General features: G+C 41.2%; 1 protein-coding gene across 1 annotated transcript; it reads left to right on the top strand.

The window, feature by feature from the left end:
* Window positions 1–1303: 1303 nt before the first annotated feature.
* Window positions 1304–16279, top strand: LOC113894109 (alcohol dehydrogenase class-3). The gene is made up of 9 exons (XM_027544007.1): window positions 1304–1492; window positions 4260–4361; window positions 5928–6069; window positions 6565–6652; window positions 12422–12641; window positions 12792–13052; window positions 13617–13752; window positions 15703–15841; window positions 15982–16279. Exons 1-9 carry the CDS (start codon window positions 1481–1483, stop codon window positions 16004–16006), a joined length of 1125 nt encoding a protein of 374 aa, XP_027399808.1. The 5' UTR covers window positions 1304–1480; the 3' UTR covers window positions 16007–16279.
* Window positions 16280–18277: the final 1998 nt, after the last annotated feature.

Here is an 18277-nt window from a genome sequence, read left to right on the forward strand (position 1 = left end):
GAGCTTCTTTAATCTGTGGTTCAGTATTTAATATTGACTTGAGGAACTTCTCAAGTCTTGAGTTTACCAGAAGCCATCCTGATTCACAATCTAGAAGTTGTCTCTATATAAATAAAAGTTAACGTCACGGTAAAGATAAGTGGGTGACGTGAAACATTTTGGATATACTTGTGAGAGCACCAACCCTTAAGGTATATACTGAGGAGCCATTAAAATGCCGTTTAAAAAAAAATGAGCAGCGAGAAGAGAGTGGTCTGTCCAATAAAGCCATTTTAATAAAATCCAGCATCCCTAACAGAGTTTAAGAGTAAACTAGCAAATAATCCATCCTCTCTCTCTCTACACTCTGCTCCACTCTAAAAACACATCAACTGCATCCATGTCCCAGGGATTTTTCACTGCCCCCTTCTCCTCCTTGCATAGTTCTCTCCCCATGTTCTATGAACCACCACCATAAATCCTACTCACCCTTCAGCAGCAGCTGGAATAGGAGCCTGGCTTAAACTGAAGAATGTTGCCCATCACCCAGTTCTACAAGGCCTGAGTTATTAGCCACAGCAATCACTGACCCGCAGTACACACTTAGAGGAATTCCGGGAAAAGATCAAGAAAGAGGCACTCTGTGCTCTGGCAAAATAGGCCGTTAGATAGTTAGAAATATTTCAAGAGAAACATTTTTAGAACCTAGATTCTCACATCCTCCCATATTTAGAAAAAACACAAAAATCATTTAGATATCTGTTCCTCAGGACTAGCAATAATCCTCCAGGAGATGAATGCTTGATTACAACCCTGCACCCCAAAATCACACGTATACTAGCCTTCCCCCACCTTTTCAGAATAGTTCTTCAGGGATATCTGAGAGGCTGTCTCCAGGCCACAGTCCTCAGTAAGACGCTGAAGAAACTCAACTCACAGGTCTTCCTTTGTGCTTTTTTTTTTCCCAAGTTGACACTGGGACTTTCCCCAATAAGCCCTTTATCCTCCTTCTCAAAGCTCAGCTGATGGAGACTCTCCTGCGGAGCTGTCTTTCACTCATCTTGAGCCCTCAAGACGTGCCCACAAGCTGTATAGAAGGTGCGGTCCTCTTACGGTTTCTCACGTACTTCCAGTGAAAGTCCTGGTTCCTCGCCCTCCACATACCTCCTTTATAAGCTTTATCTACGCTGCCTGGGCTACAGTTACACGGGGAAACCCTCATCTATCTGACAGATACTTTACAGACTGTGTTACGTTGCTCACTGAGCGGCCGCCGCCGCTGCTTTCCAGCCTACTGCAAACTCCAACTTCTCGCGAGACCACCTGGTATCAACTAGAGCTCCGGCCTTGCCAGGGCTCAAGCCCCACCCGCCAAGCTCCAGCCCCCGCACCCCCGCCTCCACGCTCGCCCCGGCGCAGGCGGACGCATGCCCCGCCTACATCCCCGACCCTGCACGGCTGTTTGCAGTTATCTGCTTCACGCTGACTGCGGTCTGAGGAAATGGCGAACCAGGTATAATCAGCTGTTAGGCTGGCTGAGTCCAAGAAAGGGAGGGAGAGGGGGAAAGCATGGAGCGGAACCTGGCCGCAGGCTTGAGAGGAGTCGGGGACGCGTGGGGCTTGGCCTGGAGCCTGACTCTGGCTGGTGGAGCTGAAACGCGGCCGTGGGGAGCTAGCAGCTCAGCAGGGAGGGAGTGAGGAAGCTTTGATTCGGCTCCTTTCGTGGCTGGATTCTGCTGCTTCGCGGGCAGCCGAAGCGGGATGGGGGTGGGGAGAACCGTAGAGTGGGGGCTGGGTGGGATCGGTATCCTGGTATTTGGGAGGTGGTTTAAGAGTCCCCACGTTTTGCGTACATAAAGTTACATCACTTGCTGTGGATCATACTTTCAGGTAGCAAAGCTGCAGCTAGAGCCCGTGCTCCTAACCCCTAGGTTGTGTTTCACCATAGTAGTTCATAATTGAGCTATCTTTCTGCCTCCAAGGACTGTACTTTGGAAGGCTTCGTAAAGTTTTGGAGCACCTGGGCACCAGAGCTTTCTACACACCCTACTTGAATCCTTTTGTAACACCTATGCAAAATAGTACCCCATTTTAGATTAAAAAAACTTGAGAGTTACAGGTTAGTCGCGATTAGTGGTCACACTAAGGATGGTGAGCCGGGGTTGCACCCTGTGCAACATACTATTAAAAGTTCCTGAAATACACATTAGCCAGTAAAGGCAGAAATATGCGAGTAACAGGATTAATCTAACGTCGCTGTTTGTTTTAATGCTTTACAAAGTTAACAAATTTTCTTGAAAGATTTGAACTTGAATAGAAATGGTAAAGTCTAAACGACGACCTTTGAGATTTAACAAGTTGGCAGCTGTTTTTCCTGTGATAGTTCAGATGTTGAAGTAGGGCAGTTGCCTGCGGATTTAGTGAGGCTTTGTTTTGTTTAGAATTGTTATTGAAAGGAAAACGTTAAACTTTCAGATATGCTTTAAAAGGGGGGAGGAGGGATTTAAAGCTTAGATTGTGAATGAATTATTTATTCTTGTTGCTTTAGATCTTTAGAATATGTGATTTCATTGTTAGTATTTTGAATTTTACCTTTGGAGTTTGGGATTTATGGTACATTGAGGTGAAAAAAGTTTCTAATGCAGTGTATAAATTTTTTATCAGCTCTTAATATCTACATTTTAATTTTAAAAGTGATTATTTCCAGCCTCATAAGTTTATGCAAGCCACTCATCCCTCTGCATAGGTCAGCTCTTCTTTTCCTCCACTCTTTTGTTCTCTTGCTACTAATGGCTACTAACTTACTTCTGCGAAGCTACAATGGCAACCCACTCCAGTACTCTTGCCTGGAAAAACCCATGGGCGGAGGAGCCTGGTAGGCTGTAGTCCACCGGGTCGAGAAGAGTCAGACACCACTTGAGCGACTTCACTTTCACTTTTCACTTTCATGCATTGGAGAAGGAAATGGCAACCCACTCCAATGTTCTTGCCTGGAGAATCCCGGGGACAGGGGAGCCTGATGGGCTGCCCTCTGTGGGGTCGCACAGAGTCAGACACGACTGAAGCGACTTAGCAGCAGCAGCAGCAGCACCTTGTCAAGGACTGTATTAGGGGCTTCATTTTCATATCCACAGCTCACAATCATTCTATATGTAGATATTTTATCTCTATGTAACTGTTCCTCATCTTTCATCCTAGTTAAAAGTGACACTTCCCCAAACCCACCAACCAAAGTTACACTGTTACACTCTTTCTCCACATTTTGCATTCTGTAGCACTTTGTGCCTCTCCCTTTAAATCACACATTTTGTAATTATTGGCTTTTAAGTCTACTATAATCTCAGCAGGACCTTTATTCCATAAACATGTTTCATAATCATTCTGTGAACTAATCAAAACCTTCCTCATGCACTGTACTATAGAAATACAATATGAGTCATGTATATAATTTTCACTTTTCTAGTAGCCACATTAAAATGGCATTGTTGGATTAAAATTTAACCCAATATATTCAAAATACCATCTCAACATGTAATCAGCATTTTTTAAATAGTGAGTCTTCAAAACCTGGGATTATTTTACAGGTACAGCTTATCTCAGTTCAAACTGGCCATTTTTCAAGTGCTCAAAAGCTACATGTGGCAGGTGGCTACTGTATTGCATAGCACAATTGAAAGGGATAGGTACAGTTTGTTTGTTTTTTTTAGATCCCCCATTCTGATTCTCTTCCTTATACCACTTCCCGCTGTGCAGTTTTACAGTAAACCAGTGTTACTTACACCAGCCTGAGCAAAAAAATTTCATAGGACACATCTTAAGCATTCAGAGCCCTTGGGCCCTATACCAGACTACTGAATCAGATTCTCTTGGAACCTGTATTCTTAACCTTCTCCTGCTTATGCGTTGTAGAGGGTCATTAAATATTTGATGAATGAAGCTTTTTTTTGGTCATGTAGCTTGCAGGGATCTGAGTTTTCCCCTCCCTCACTCCCCCAACAGGGACCCAGGCCCCAGCAGTGAAAGTGCTGAGTCCTAACCACTGACTGCCAGGGAATTCCTGAATGAAACTTCCACATGTGATCATCTCAATGAAAATTTTTTAATGAGTACTATTTATATAAAGTATAAACACATGCCAGGAGATTCTCAATATCACTTGGAGTTGTGTCATTGTGAATCGGTGATATACTAAGATTAGCATTCATCATCATCTAAATTAACTAAGTAGTTGTGATTAGTTCAGGAGGATAAGCATCTTGCTCTGTTTTCCCCCATTGCAGGTTATCAAGTGCAAGGCTGCAGTTGCCTGGGAGGCTGGGAAGCCTCTTTCTATAGAGGAGGTAGAGGTGGCACCCCCAAAGGCTCATGAAGTTCGAATTAAGGTAATGAAACATCTAAGGCACTGGAAGGGAAGGCCTACAATTAGGTCTCTAGATAGATGAGTCCTCTGAGGTCTACAGAGGAGAAATCCCCAAGGACAGTGTCAAGGAGAAGGGACTGAGAGTCATCCAGCCTTGGAATCCCGGCTCTCAGTCCATCCCTCTCACTTTTGCAGTGCTCCTCTCCTCTTTTTAGCTTTGGTGTTGCACTGAACAGCCTTCTCCATGGATCAGTGGATGAGTGCAGTTGATCTTCTGTAGCCTGGGTTTAGGGTGACTTTATAGGATGTTCCCCTTTCTGCTGATCCCATAACTTAAGATGTATTCTGAAGATTCTTTGGATTATCAGAAGAAACTTCAAATAAGATTTGGGAACAGGTTCCTAACTGACTAGATCAACAAGCAAGTGAAGCAGGCTTGCTTAGAGAACTTTAAAATGTACTGACCTTTGCAGACAAGTCCAAGGTTCAGGGGATTCAGTATTCCAACACCTCTTAATCTCTGCTGTGGCAAAGAAAGGGAAGTTACCCCTGGAGAGAGGAATATCGCACAAGGCAGCCAGCTGGATACTCTGGCATTCTACTCTGTACTTGTGATGTAAAATCAGTGCTTTAAAGTAATGACCATTGAGTAAAATGAACCTTCTAGCAAAAAATAACCATTTTTTGCTGTGAATTGGACTATACTTCCCCCATCCCACCTCCAGTTCTCATGCTTCCAGGGATCACATTTAACAAGTCGAGAAGCCAGGGCCAAATAATTTTTTCAGATTCTTTTAACCCAGGCTCAGGAATCTGAAATCTTTACAGAAATCAACCTGATTGTGATTTTTCTGCTAAAGAAAAAGTTGATCCTGGATGTGCTAATATGAGCTGTACAGGGCTACCAGTCTTCCCTGGGAAACTGCTAACAAACAGCTAAGAATGTTACATTGTAATCAGGTTTAAATGTGAGAAGCAGAAAAACGGATACTCCCAAGACTTTTCCTTTCTGTGCTTTTGGCAGTGTGAAAAGAAAAGAGATACTTGAAAGCCAGAAAAATTGGGATAAAGGGCTTATTTAAGCAGAAATTCTGTGTGGCTGCTCAAGAGGGAGTTGGTTCCAATAAAAGCTCTTGAATTTTGCCACAGACCAAGTAAGCTGGCATATGTCTTTTTAGAAATCTCATTCCCCAACAGTCAGGAGGAGGCCAGCAGTGAGATGGGCTCTCCCTGCTTTTGCACACAGGTGGTGTTCCTCTCCACACCCGCAGAAAGCACCATGCCCATAACATGCCCTGGTTTACCTTCTTCTGCTAACATGTATCAAAAAGGAAAATAGATACACTATGTTTCATTGCCTATAAAGGTACCATTAATTTTATGTACCACTAAGAAAATGCTGCCAATTCCAATTGTTAAGATGCCATCGGTGATGAGCACATGCTGATTTTAGAGAGGTTAAAATATGAAAGAAGTGTATCTTCTAACCAATAAAATATGCTGTTAAGTAAAAATGTCTCTCCTTTGACCTGTGTGTCACTCTGAATTGCATGTGCATACACTCAGACGCTATTTAATATCCTGTTAGATTATTGCCACTGCAGTTTGCCACACTGACGCCTATACACTGAGTGGGGCTGATCCTGAAGGGAATTATCCAGTGATCTTGGGACACGAAGGTGCTGGAATTGTGGAGAGTGTTGGTGAAGGAGTTACTAAGCTGAAGGCAGGTAAGGAGGATATTTGAACCACTTATTTTACAATTTTGGCTTATTTTTATACGAAATTATATTTCTGATACACTATTCATTGTTTATTTTTGAATAAGTTACCGCCTAAGTAAGTTGTCAAGATTGATTTTATTCCTCATCTGGAAAACACAAATATTTGAGAGCTGTTTCCTTTCTGATTATGAGACTGCTACTTATCTGACATGGTTTTTGCCCAATTAAGCAAGAATTTTTGAAGATGCATCAAGTCAGTATAGTAAAGCACATGACTTCCTTGTTCTCCACTTACTGTTTTGAAAGTTTCATTTAGATAAAAATTTGAAGCTTGTTTTTTTTTTTTTTTTTGCATAGTCAGGCAGTGTCTGATGTTATGTAGGTAAAGTTCTAGGCCTTAAAGTTGTTAACCTGCAAAGCTGTGTGAGTTGACAAGAATGGGAATTTGTTTAGAATCAGGTGCTACCAATTCAGGACAGTGTCCTTGCGTTCGTTTTCTAGGTGATACTGTCATCCCACTTTACATCCCCCAGTGTGGAGAATGCAAATTTTGTCTGAATCCTAAAACAAACCTTTGCCAGAAGATAAGGTTAGTGTCTTTTTATTTTATTCTTAAAACAAGAGGTAATATTAATCATGATAAGTAATTATGTGGCAATTTATACAGAGCATTCTACGTGCATTATTTCATTCTGTCTTCTTGGCAACCTGTCATTATCACTGGTATTACTGTATTTTCATAGATGAGAAAATTTAGACTTGGAAATTAAGTGGTATGCTCAGCATCATCAGCTGTTGGGAGAGATAATGCAATTTTCTGAACCCATTCTCTTTCCATAATACTAGGGTAAATTTGCCAAAATAGGTAGTAAGGAGGGACATGGTTATGAAATTGAATGAAGGCATTTTTATGAGCCATTTTATTGTCCATGAAACCAAAGTAATAAAACTTAGCTCATACGGTTTTGGGAAGCCTCCAAGAGATAACATAACCCTTTGACAAAGAAAAGGTGGTTATTTTATTGTAGCAAGGTAACACACTTAACTTCTTTGAGGCATTTAAGATCTTGTGTCTGTTTTCCCCCTTTTGCCTCTTTTTTGTCACTGAAGTAGAACATACACATAATGAAGTAATTAAAGTGTACAAATACTAAGTGTACAGTTCAATGAATTTTTATGCTTATACACACCTAATAGTTATAACCTTCACTCAGATCAAGATAGAAAACCCTTCCAGCTGCCCACACAGTGCTTCATGTCCCTTACAGGTCAACACCTACCTCCCTCAAGGGTAACCACTATTGTTATTTTTCACTGTAAAATTTCATAGAAACAGAATTATGCAGAATGTGCTCTTTTGCCTGGTTTATTTCATTCATAATGTCTGTTGAAGTGGCCGTGCTGCTATATGCCTCTGATTCTCTTTTGTTTCATTCCAAATATCTCTGTTTACCCTTTCTCCCATGGACATACACATTGCTCCCCACTTTGACCCTGCTATGGTTAGTGCCTCTCGGAGCGTCCATGTGTGTCTCTTGATGGATATCTTGATGGACATCTATGCAACTTTCTCTTGGGTATTTCCCTAGGATTGAAGTTGCTGAGTCATGGCATATACTCCCACCCAGCACTATTTGGGAGATCTGTTAGTTTTTGCATTGTTTTCTAACGCCATTGACAAAATTAGTTTCTTTTTTTGGAAGACGAAATTGCATTTATTTTATCACATGAACACAGTTACAAAACTAGAACCAAAAAAATATAACTATAGTCATTTTGAAAGGGAATTCCAAACACTATCTGAAAGACTTCTGACATACCAAGTAGGATAATGGTTGTAGGCTTTTTTGTGGCTGTCTGTAAGCTTTTAGAAGGACAAGTTCTTTCAAAGCTTAAAATATATCCCATATCACCTTTTGTTCATGAGCCTCTTCTGAAAGCAGAGCAGTTTCTGACATTGAGAGCTAAGCAAATTTAACTTGCTCTCATAAAGATATAAAGGTTATTGGGGTAGAGCTTTGTCATCTGTTTGTTTCTGGTCGTATTTATGTTTCTCTCAAAGGAAATGTTCTTGAATCCACAGGCAGTTGACTTTTTCTTCATCTGTATATATTTTATTCATATATATTCCAAAGGTTTATCCAAGAGTGTACATCAAGTTCTAGGGTTTATTTTTATTAAAAGTAACCTTTTTATTAAGCACTCTGTGCCAGGCACAGTGCTAATGCTTACATAACCTCTCATTTGATTTTTTAGTAATCTCTAAGAAAGATGGTTTCTCTGATTTTCTAATGACAGAATGAAGGCACAGGGGTTAATTCACTTGACAAGGGCCACCTGGGATTTGAACACAAGTGTGTGTGACCTTCTCGAACTAACACCAAAAAAAGATATCCTTTTCATTATAGGGGACTGGAATGCAAAAGTAGGGAGTCAATAAATACCTGGATTAACAGGCAAATTTGGCCTTGGAGTACAGAATGAAACAGTCAGCAAAAATAAGACCGGGAGCTGACTGTGGCACAGACCATGAATTCCTTATTGCCAAATTCAGGCTTAAATTGAAGAAAGTATGGAAAACCACTAGACCATTCAGATATGACCTAAATCAAATCCCTAACGATTATACAGGGGAAGTGAGAAATAGATTTAAGGGATTAGATCTGATAGGGTGCCTGAAGAACTATAGACGGAGGTTTCTGACGCTGTACAGGAGACAGGGATCAAGACCATCCCCAAGGAAAAGAAATGCAAAAAGGCAAAATTGTTGTCTGAGGAGGCCTTACAAATAGCTATGAATAAAAGAGAAGTGAAAGGCAAAGAGAAAAGGACAGATATACCCATTCGAATGCAGAGTTCCAAGGAATAGCAAGGAGAGATAAGAAAGCCTTCCTTAGTGATTGGTGCAAAGAAATACAGGAAAACAATAGAATGGGAAAGACTACTGAGCGACTTCACTTTCACTTTTCACTTTCATGCATTGGAGAAGGAAATGGCAACCCACTCCAGTGTTCTTGCCGGGAGAATCCCAGGGACGGGGGAGCCTGGTGGGCTGCCATCTATGGGGTTGCACAGAGTCGGACACGACTGAAGCAACTTAGCAGCAGCAGCAGAGATTTCTTCAAGAAAATAGGAGATACCAAGGAAACATTTCATGCAAAGATGGGCTCAGTAAAGGACAGAAATGGTAAGGACCTAACAGAAGCAGAAGATATTAAAAAGAGGTGTCAAGAATACACAGAAGAACTATACAAAACAGATCTTCACGACTCAGATAATCATGATGGTGTGATCACTCACCTAGAGCCAGACATCCTAGAATGCAAAGTCAAGTGGGCCTTAGGAAGCATCACTACGAACAAAGCTAGTGGAGATGATGGAATTCCAGTTGAGCTGTTTCAAATCCTAAAAGATGATGGTGTGAAAGTGCTACGCTGAATATGCCAGCAAATTTGGGAAACTCAGCAGTGACCACAGGACTAGAAAAGGTGAGTTTTCATTCCAATCCCAAAGAAAGGCAATGCCAAAGAATGCTCAAATGACCGCACAATTGCACTCATCTTACGCGCTAGTAAAGTAATGCTTAAATCCTCCAAGCCAGGCTTCAGCAGTCTGTGAACCATGAACTTCCAGATGTTCAAGCTGGATTTAGAAAAGGCAGAGGAACCAGAGATCAAATTGCCAACATCCATTGAATCATTGATAAAGCAAGAGAGTTCCAGAAAAACATCTATTTCTGCTTTATTGACTATGCCAAAGCCTTTGACTGTGTGGACCACAACAAACTGTGGAAAATTCTGAAAGAGATGGGAATACCAGACCACCTGACCTGCCTCTTGAGAAACCTATATGCAGATGAGGAAGCAACAATTAGAACTGGACATGGAACAACAGACTGGTTCCAAATAGGAAAAGGAGTATGTCAAGGCTGTATATTGTGACCCTGCTTATTTAACTTATATGCAAGTACATCATGAGAAATGCTGGGCTGGAGGAAGCACAGCTGGAATCAAGATTGCCGGGAAAAATATCAATAACCTCAGATATGCAGATGATACCACCCTTATGGCAGAAAGTGAAGAGGAACTTAAAGAGCCTATTGATGAAAGTGAAAGAGGAGAGTGAAAAAGTTGGCTTAAAACTCAACGTTCAGAAAACGAAGATCATGGCATCTGGTCCCATCACTTCATGGGAAATAGATGGGGAAACAGAGACTATTTTGGGGGGTTCCAAAATCACTGCAGATGGTGACTGTAGCCATGAGATTAAAAGACGCTTGCTCCTTGGAAGAAAAGTTATGACCAACCTAGACAGCATATTAAGAAGCAGAGACATTACTTTGCCAATAAAGGTCCAACTAGTCAAGGCTATGGTTTTTCCAGTAATAATGTATGGGTGTGAGAGTTGGGCTATAAGGAAAGGTGAGCACCGAAGAATTGATGCTTTTGAACTGTGGTGTTGGAGAAGACTCTTGAGAGTCCCTTGGACTGCAAGGAGATCCAACCAGTCCATCCTAAAGGAGATCAGTCCTGAGTGTTCATTGGAAGTACGGATGTTGAAGCGGAAACTCCAATACTTTGGCCACCTGATGCAAAGAACTGACTCATTTGAAAAGACCCTGATGCTGGGAAAGATTGAAAGCAGAAGGAGAAGGGGACGACAGAGGATGAGATGGTTGGATGGCATCACCGACTCAGTGGACATGAGTTTGAGTAATCTCCGTGAGTTGTCGATGGCCAGGGAGGCCTGGCATGTTGCAGTCCGTGGAGTCTCAAAGAGTTGGACATGACTGAGCCACTGAACTGATTGACTGTGTCTGTCTTTAGGGCCCATATTCCTAAGCAAGATGTTACATCAACCATTTAGAATATCAAAAATAATTTTGAAACCATTGCAAGAGAGAAGATAACTTGAATCCATGGGGACTATTACACTTTTGAAATAGGCCTCCTAAGAAATCTGAATTAACCAGTTTGGACATCTGCTTTTATGTGCTGATCTGGATCAGTTCAGTTCAGTCAGTCAGTCCTGTCTGATTCTTTGCGACCCCATGATCCGCAGCATGCCAGGCCTCCCTGTCCTTCACCAACTCCCTGAGTTGACCCAAACCCATGTCCATTGTGTTGGTGATGTAATCCAACCATCTCATCCTCTATCATTCCGTTCTCCTCCTGCCCTCAATCTTTCCCAGCATCAGGGTCTTTTCCAATGAGTCAGCTCCTCACATCAGGTGGCCAAAGTATTGGAGCTTCAGCGTCAACATCAGTCCTTCCAATGAACACCCAAGACTGATTTCCTTTAGGATGGACTGGTTGGATCTCCTTGCAGTCCAAGGGACTCTCAAGAGTCTTCTCCAACACCACAGTTCAAAAGCATCAATTCTTCTGTGCTCAGCTTTCTTTATAGTCCAACTCTCACATCCATACATGACCACTGGAAAAACCATAGCCTTGACTAGACGGACCTTTGTTGGCAAAGTAGTGTCTCTGCTTTTTAATATGCTGTCTAGGTTGGTCATAACTTTCCTTCCAAGGAGTAAGTGTCTTTTTAATTTCATAGCTGCAGTCACCATCTGCAGTGATTTTGGAGCCCAGAAAAATAAAGTCAGCCACTTTTTCTACTGTTTCCCCATCTTTTTAGTTGCTTGTAATCTCTGCTGTGTGGATGCTGTTTTGGCTTAATGCTTTTTGAAGTTATATTTGCTCACAGTTTCATGATGGAATTTTTTTTTTTCTTTTTTAAAAAATTAATTAAAAAAATTAATGTATTTTAATTGGAGACTAATTACTTTACAGTACTGTAGTGGTTTTTGCCATACATCGACATGAATCAGCCTCGGGCGCACAAGTGTTCCCCATTCAGAACCTCTCTTCCACCTCCCTCCCCATCCCATCCCCCAGGGTCATCCCAGGGCACCAGCCCTGAGCACAATGTCTCATGCATAGAACCTGGACTAGCGATCCACTTCACATGTGATAATATACACGTTTCAGCACTACCCTCTCAAATCATCCCACCCTCACCTTCTCTCACAGAGTCCAAAAGACTGTTCTTTACATCTGTGTGTCTTTTGCTGTCTCGCATATAGGGTCACAGGATGGAATTTTAAAATCATTTTATGTGATCCATAAGTTGTACCTGTTAAAATTATTTCAGTACTCTTGACAGGTAATCTAGAGGGATATTGAATGTTGGAAAAGATTCGTAAGATTATAGTTCTTTTAAAAGTTTTCTTAATCAGGCATTGGTGAAAGGTGCTAAATTGATTAATGAATACATTAGAAATTAGAGTTTTGGTCTTAGCACAGTCTTCTAACTACTGGTCATCATTTTAAAAAATTGATTTCTTTTTCTTTAGAGTCACTCAAGGAAAAGGATTAATGCCAGATGGCACTAGCAGATTTACTTGTAAAGGAAAGACAATTTTACATTACATGGGAACCAGCACATTTTCTGAATACACAGTTGTGGCTGACATTTCTGTTGCTAAAATTGATCCTTTAGCACCTTTGGATAAAGTTTGCCTTCTGGGTTGTGGCATTTCAACTGGCTATGGTGCTGCTTTGAATGCTGCCAAGGTAAGTGTTGGCCTGGGTTTTAGATTCCACCTTCTAACTTCATACAGCAAAGCTTTGCTGAAGTAGTGAACTTGGCCCAACCTGTAAGAAAACTAATGATTTCGCTGACTCTTACAGAATGAGTACCTTATAGGCTGTCTTTAATGTTAGGTGGAGCCTGGCTCTACTTGTGCTGTCTTTGGCCTGGGAGGAGTTGGATTGGCAGTTATCATGGGCTGTAAGATGGCTGGTGCAGCCCGGATCATTGGTGTGGACATCAATAAGGATAAATTCGCAAGAGCCAAGGAGTTCGGGGCCTCTGAGTGTATTAACCCCCAGGACTTCAGTAAACCGATCCAGGAAGTGCTCATTGAGATGACTGACGGGGGAGTCGACTACTCCTTTGAGTGTATTGGTAATGTGAAAGTCATGGTGAGTATGCCTGGCTTCATTCCATGTGCTTGTGTGTGTGTGTAACTGCCTTTTTAAATGTAATTTCCTTTATTAAGATAAAATATTGTTTTGTTTTGCAAAGGAGAAATCTTAAATTCTCGGATAAGAATGGTTGCTGAAAGAAGGGAAAAATAACTATTGAACTAGACAAGGGAAAGATGAAGGAAAATGTTATTTTGCCTTTCAGTCTCTGCTGTATCTTAAAGTGCGTTTCATTAAATGAAAAGGCAAAACGATGCAGTTATAGAGAACATGGGCTATGGAATTAGATACATATCCACATAGTGACTCAGTAACCTTAGTAGACAACAAATAAAAGCTTTAAATCCTTTCAATTTGTGTTAATATTTAGCCAAATTAGCAAATTCTTTTAAAAGTACCTGTTAAAATTGTTCAATAAAATTAAACAACTTAATAAATACTTGGATCATTTTGTTGCCACTTTTCTAAAAAGTTCTCTGTACCACTACCCTGTCGCCCAGAAGTTTCTGGAGAAGTAGATATTCTTAGCAAAATGCACTGACTTCTGTGGTTTGTCTGCAGAGAGCAGCGCTGGAGGCCTGCCACAAAGGCTGGGGCGTCAGCGTGGTAGTGGGAGTAGCTGCCTCTGGTGAAGAAATCGCCACTCGTCCGTTCCAGCTAGTCACGGGCCGCACGTGGAAAGGCACTGCCTTTGGAGGTAATTTGATGGATGAGGACATTTTCTTCTGTTATTTCCTTCAGCAGAATTGTAATCCCAATGAGTACTAACCCTGGGGACTGGGGAGGTGCTCAGCTTCTTCTGAAACACAAGGCTACTTTTTATACCCTGAAAAAAAATACTAATATTCCATTAATGAAATAGCTGGGGCCAGGTCAGAAGCTGGATACAGGATAAACCAGGCCAGCCACCTTGTGTCATCTGGTAGACTTATATAGGTTATTGGCATTTTTTTACTCATTTTCCCAGAGAGTGCAGTGATCCCTGGATGTGATCATGCTTCTCTCTAAACAGTACTGATTTCAGCAGTAACCAGTCTGAGTAAAACTTTAAGTTAGACAGAGCCTTATAACAAAATGGAAAAGCTGCCAGACTGATCGTTTTTCCCTTGAGTGTCCTAAAAGTATGTGGTTACCTGGGGTTGCCAACTACCAGGAGAATGCTAAGAAATAGTTTCTCTTTCTTAGGGTCGCTCAGCTAGGGAAGAGAAAAGACATCAAAACATGTTTATATATCCCAACTATTGTGAATGAAGGAAACCTTAAGTTTTTAATAGATTTTTTAAAAATACATCCTTACAATTCTCCTAAGGAAAAAGTATTACATAGCATAAGTTTCAAATGAAATGACCTGCGTCTAACAAAGTGTCTCATTCCCTGCCTCACATCATGCCACATTTTTTTTTCCAAGGCCAGAAAATTGGGAAAGTATGAAAAATGAGGGATTTGGCCTAAGTTTTCCTTCTTTATACTACACAATTTGTCAAGGAAAATGTCAAGCTGACTAAACCCTCTTTTCAAAGCCTTAGACACTAGTATGCCCCACTTGAGTGTATTAGAACAGACTTGTAGAACCACACATGCAGCTCAGGGACATCAGCTGAGGTTCCAGAGCTATATTTGAGAATGTTCTAAAAATGTCTGGGAGACTGAGCCAGGGGGGTTGGAAGTCACTTCTAACTGAAGCCTCACCGAAACACATGTTTGTTGAGAAATAAGCTGGAGCCTTGGGGCCCCATGGGTGTTGCTAACACATGACTCACAATGTAAATAGAAGTTTTGGTGTAGGGAATAGCAGTAGCTGTAGTTGTCTGTTACCAGGAGATTTAAATGAGGGGGGAAAAAAAAGGTACCAGTTTGGAATGAAAAGGTAATCTGTCGAGGATGTAAGGAGGGAGATTTGGAAAAGGGTCAGAAAGATCCCCTGGAGAAGGAAATGGCAACCCACTCCAGTATTCTTGCCTGGAGAACCCCATGAACAGAGAAGGCTGGTGGGCGGCAGTCCATGGGTTCACAGAGTTGGATACAACTGAAGCGACTTAGCACACACACAAAAGCTTGAAATATAGTCCAAAGAAACCCTAGTTTAAAAAGGGGGAAAGCTTATTTGTACATTTACTGCTTCTTTTAATAATACAAGTGAAAAATTGAAGGATCTGACTTTGTTTAAAATCTTAACATATAAGTAAAGGTCTTCTACTTTGCTTTTCAGTTCACAGTTTTTTATTCTGAGATGTTATCTTTATGTTGAAATTAAAAGTACAGAAATAAAGTCATGTATCACATCAATTTTGTTCTTCCTTGAATTTCATGATTATAGAAATTTTGCTGTTGTGGATTTAAATAATCTTGTTCTGAGACTTCTAGAGTTCTGTCCTGTATAGTTTTAAAATCTCCGTTAAGGTTTAATGAGATTTTAGTAAATCTTAACACAGAAAAAAGAAAAGTGCTCAAAAGGCATCTGTTTTTTTCTTAACTAAAGATGTATATTAAATTCTTCCTCCTCTCTAGGCTGATTTTGAAGTTTTTCATTCCTCTTTAATTCATGAAAAAATTCATTCTCTTAGATGTCTTTGTCACCTACTAAATAATAAGCATACTATAGAGATTTGTTGGAAAAAGTAATGAATAGATGTATGATTTCCTTTAGGATGGAAGAGTGTAGAAAGTGTCCCAAAGTTGGTGTCTGAATATATGTCCAAAAAGATAAAAGTTGATGAGTTTGTGACTCACAGTCTGCCTTTTGACCAAATTAATGAAGCCTTTGATCTGATGCATGCCGGAAAGAGGTAAGCTTTCTCTTTAGCTGTGTAGTATAGACTGCGGTAATGATTTGGGGCTTACGGAGGAAGAAGTATTTTTTTTTTAAAAGTGTTTTAGTGGTATGAAAGGATTCTGAACCTTTGTTTATTGTTTTCTTCTCTTACAGCATCCGAACGGTTGTAAAGCTTTAAGTTCAAAAGAGGAGTCTTCCATCCTTGTAACTAAGTCTTAGGGTCTGGTTGGAGCAGCCACATAAGCAGAAAGGAGCTCTTTCAAGTTCACAGATTGTTAGATCTTCATTAACCTACTCTAAGCAATAATGTTTTGTGTGTAAATTCCTACATATGTCTAACCAAGGATAAGGCTAATACTGTCATAAATCTGTTTTCTAGTCTCTTCTTCACATAAATAATTGCTAGCTCATTAAAGAATATTTCTAACATAATAAAAGGAATGCCTGTGTATGTGTGGGAGTTGTCACCTGTTTTATGCTGAATTCATTCTCATGATTTCTCTCCCTGTCATCTTCATTCTTTAAAGGAAAGACGGAGAAGGCAAGGCAGTGGTGAGTGTATGCCGTTGTCTTCACTGTCATTGGTAACTTTCTTGTAACTTTTAAGGATCTCAGACCCATTATTAAAGAACAGATTTCTCCAGTCAACCGAAATCTGCTTCGGTGAGATTATCCTTTTTTTTTTTGGCTGCACTGGGTCTTCGTTACTGCACCAGCTTTCTCTAGTTGAGGTGCATGGCCTTCTCATTGTGGTGGCTTCTCTTGTTGCAGAGCACAGGCTCTAGGGTGCTTGGGCTCAGGAGTTGCAACACGTGGGCTCTATATAGCGTGCGAGCTTAGTTGCCCCAAGGCATGTGGAATCTTCCCGGACCAGGGATAGAACCCATGTGCCCTGCATTGGCAGGTGGATCCTTAACCACGGGACCACCAGGGGTATTGAAGATTATCTTCTTGAGGGCAGGTACCGTGCATTGATCAAACTTAAGATTCGCAGTTCCTGGTATGGCATCTGGCCCATATGGAGCACTAGAATTCGTCACTGAAACTACCTTTTAAGTAGGTAGTTTTGTGTTGTTGATCCCGCTGTGAACTTATTTCAAGTATATGGAAAACATTTACTTACTGAATATCCAAACTGAAGCACTTATTTTGTCAAATCCTAACATTTTACTCTTCCAGACCACATTACCTTTCCTCTCCTGTGGTATAGTCAGCACCCAGAATCATGTTTATCACTCTCACCCAGGTTGCCATACTTTTACTATACATATCTGTACACCCGCCAGTCTTCATGTTGTCATACATGTTAAACCGGATGCTATCTTATTCTGCAGCTTTTCCACTCATTACTGTGTGGTTAATCCCTGTTGTGTATGATGCTTCCGTTCACTGAGTACTGTGCAGTAGTAGTCACCTATATGAACTACCATCATTTACTGTCTCCAACTGTGGCATATAATTGTTTCCCAAATTGTTTCTCTGCTGCTGACAGCACTGGTGGAACATCCTTGCACATCATGCTCAGTGTCAGTCATGTAAGATGTGTGTCACAGGATAACATTTTAAACCTTACTAGAAATTGTCAAATTGCTCTTCAAGTTCAGTTCAGTTCAGTCACTCAGTCGTGTCCGACTCTTTGCAACCCCATGAATCACAGCATGCCAGGCCTCCCTGTCCATCACCAACTCCCAGAGTTCACTCAAACTCACGTCCATCGAGTCGGTGGTGCCATCCAGCCATCTCATCCTCTGTCGTCCCCTTGTCCTCTTGCCCCCAATCCTTCCCAGCATGAGAGTCTTTTCCAATGAGTCAACTCTTCACATGAGGTGGAGTATTGGAGTTTCAGCTTTAGCATCAGTCCTTCCAAAGAACACCCAGGATTGATCTCCTTTAGAATGGACTGGCTGGATCTCCTTGCAGTCCAAGGGACTCTCAAGAGTCTTCTCCAACACCGCAGTTCAAAAGCATCAATTCTTCAGCGCTCAGCTTTCTTCACAGTCCAACTCTCACATCCATACATGACCACTGGAAAAACCATAGCCTTGACTAGATGGACCTTTGTTGGCAAAGTAATATCTCTGCTTTTGAATATGCTGTCTAGGTTGGTCATAACTTTCCTTCCAAGGAGTAAGCGTCTTTTAATTTCATGGCTGCAATCACCATCTACAGTGATTTTGGAGCCCCCAAAAATAAAGTCTGACACTGTTTCCACTGTTTCCCCATCTATTTGCCATGAAGTGATGGGACCAGATGCCATGATCTTCATTTTCTGAATGTTGAGCTTTAAGCCAACTTTTTCACTCTCCTCTTTCATCAAGAGGCTCTTTAGTTCCTCTTCAATGATGTACTCTGCATATAAGTTAAATGAGCAGGGTCACAATATACAACCTTGACGTACTCCTTTTCCTATTTGGAACCAGTCTGTTGTTCCATGTCCAGTTCTAACTGT

Source organism: Bos indicus x Bos taurus, chromosome 6 (genome assembly GCF_003369695.1).
Source record: "Bos indicus x Bos taurus breed Angus x Brahman F1 hybrid chromosome 6, Bos_hybrid_MaternalHap_v2.0, whole genome shotgun sequence".
Lineage (NCBI taxonomy): Eukaryota > Metazoa > Chordata > Mammalia > Artiodactyla > Bovidae > Bos > Bos indicus x Bos taurus.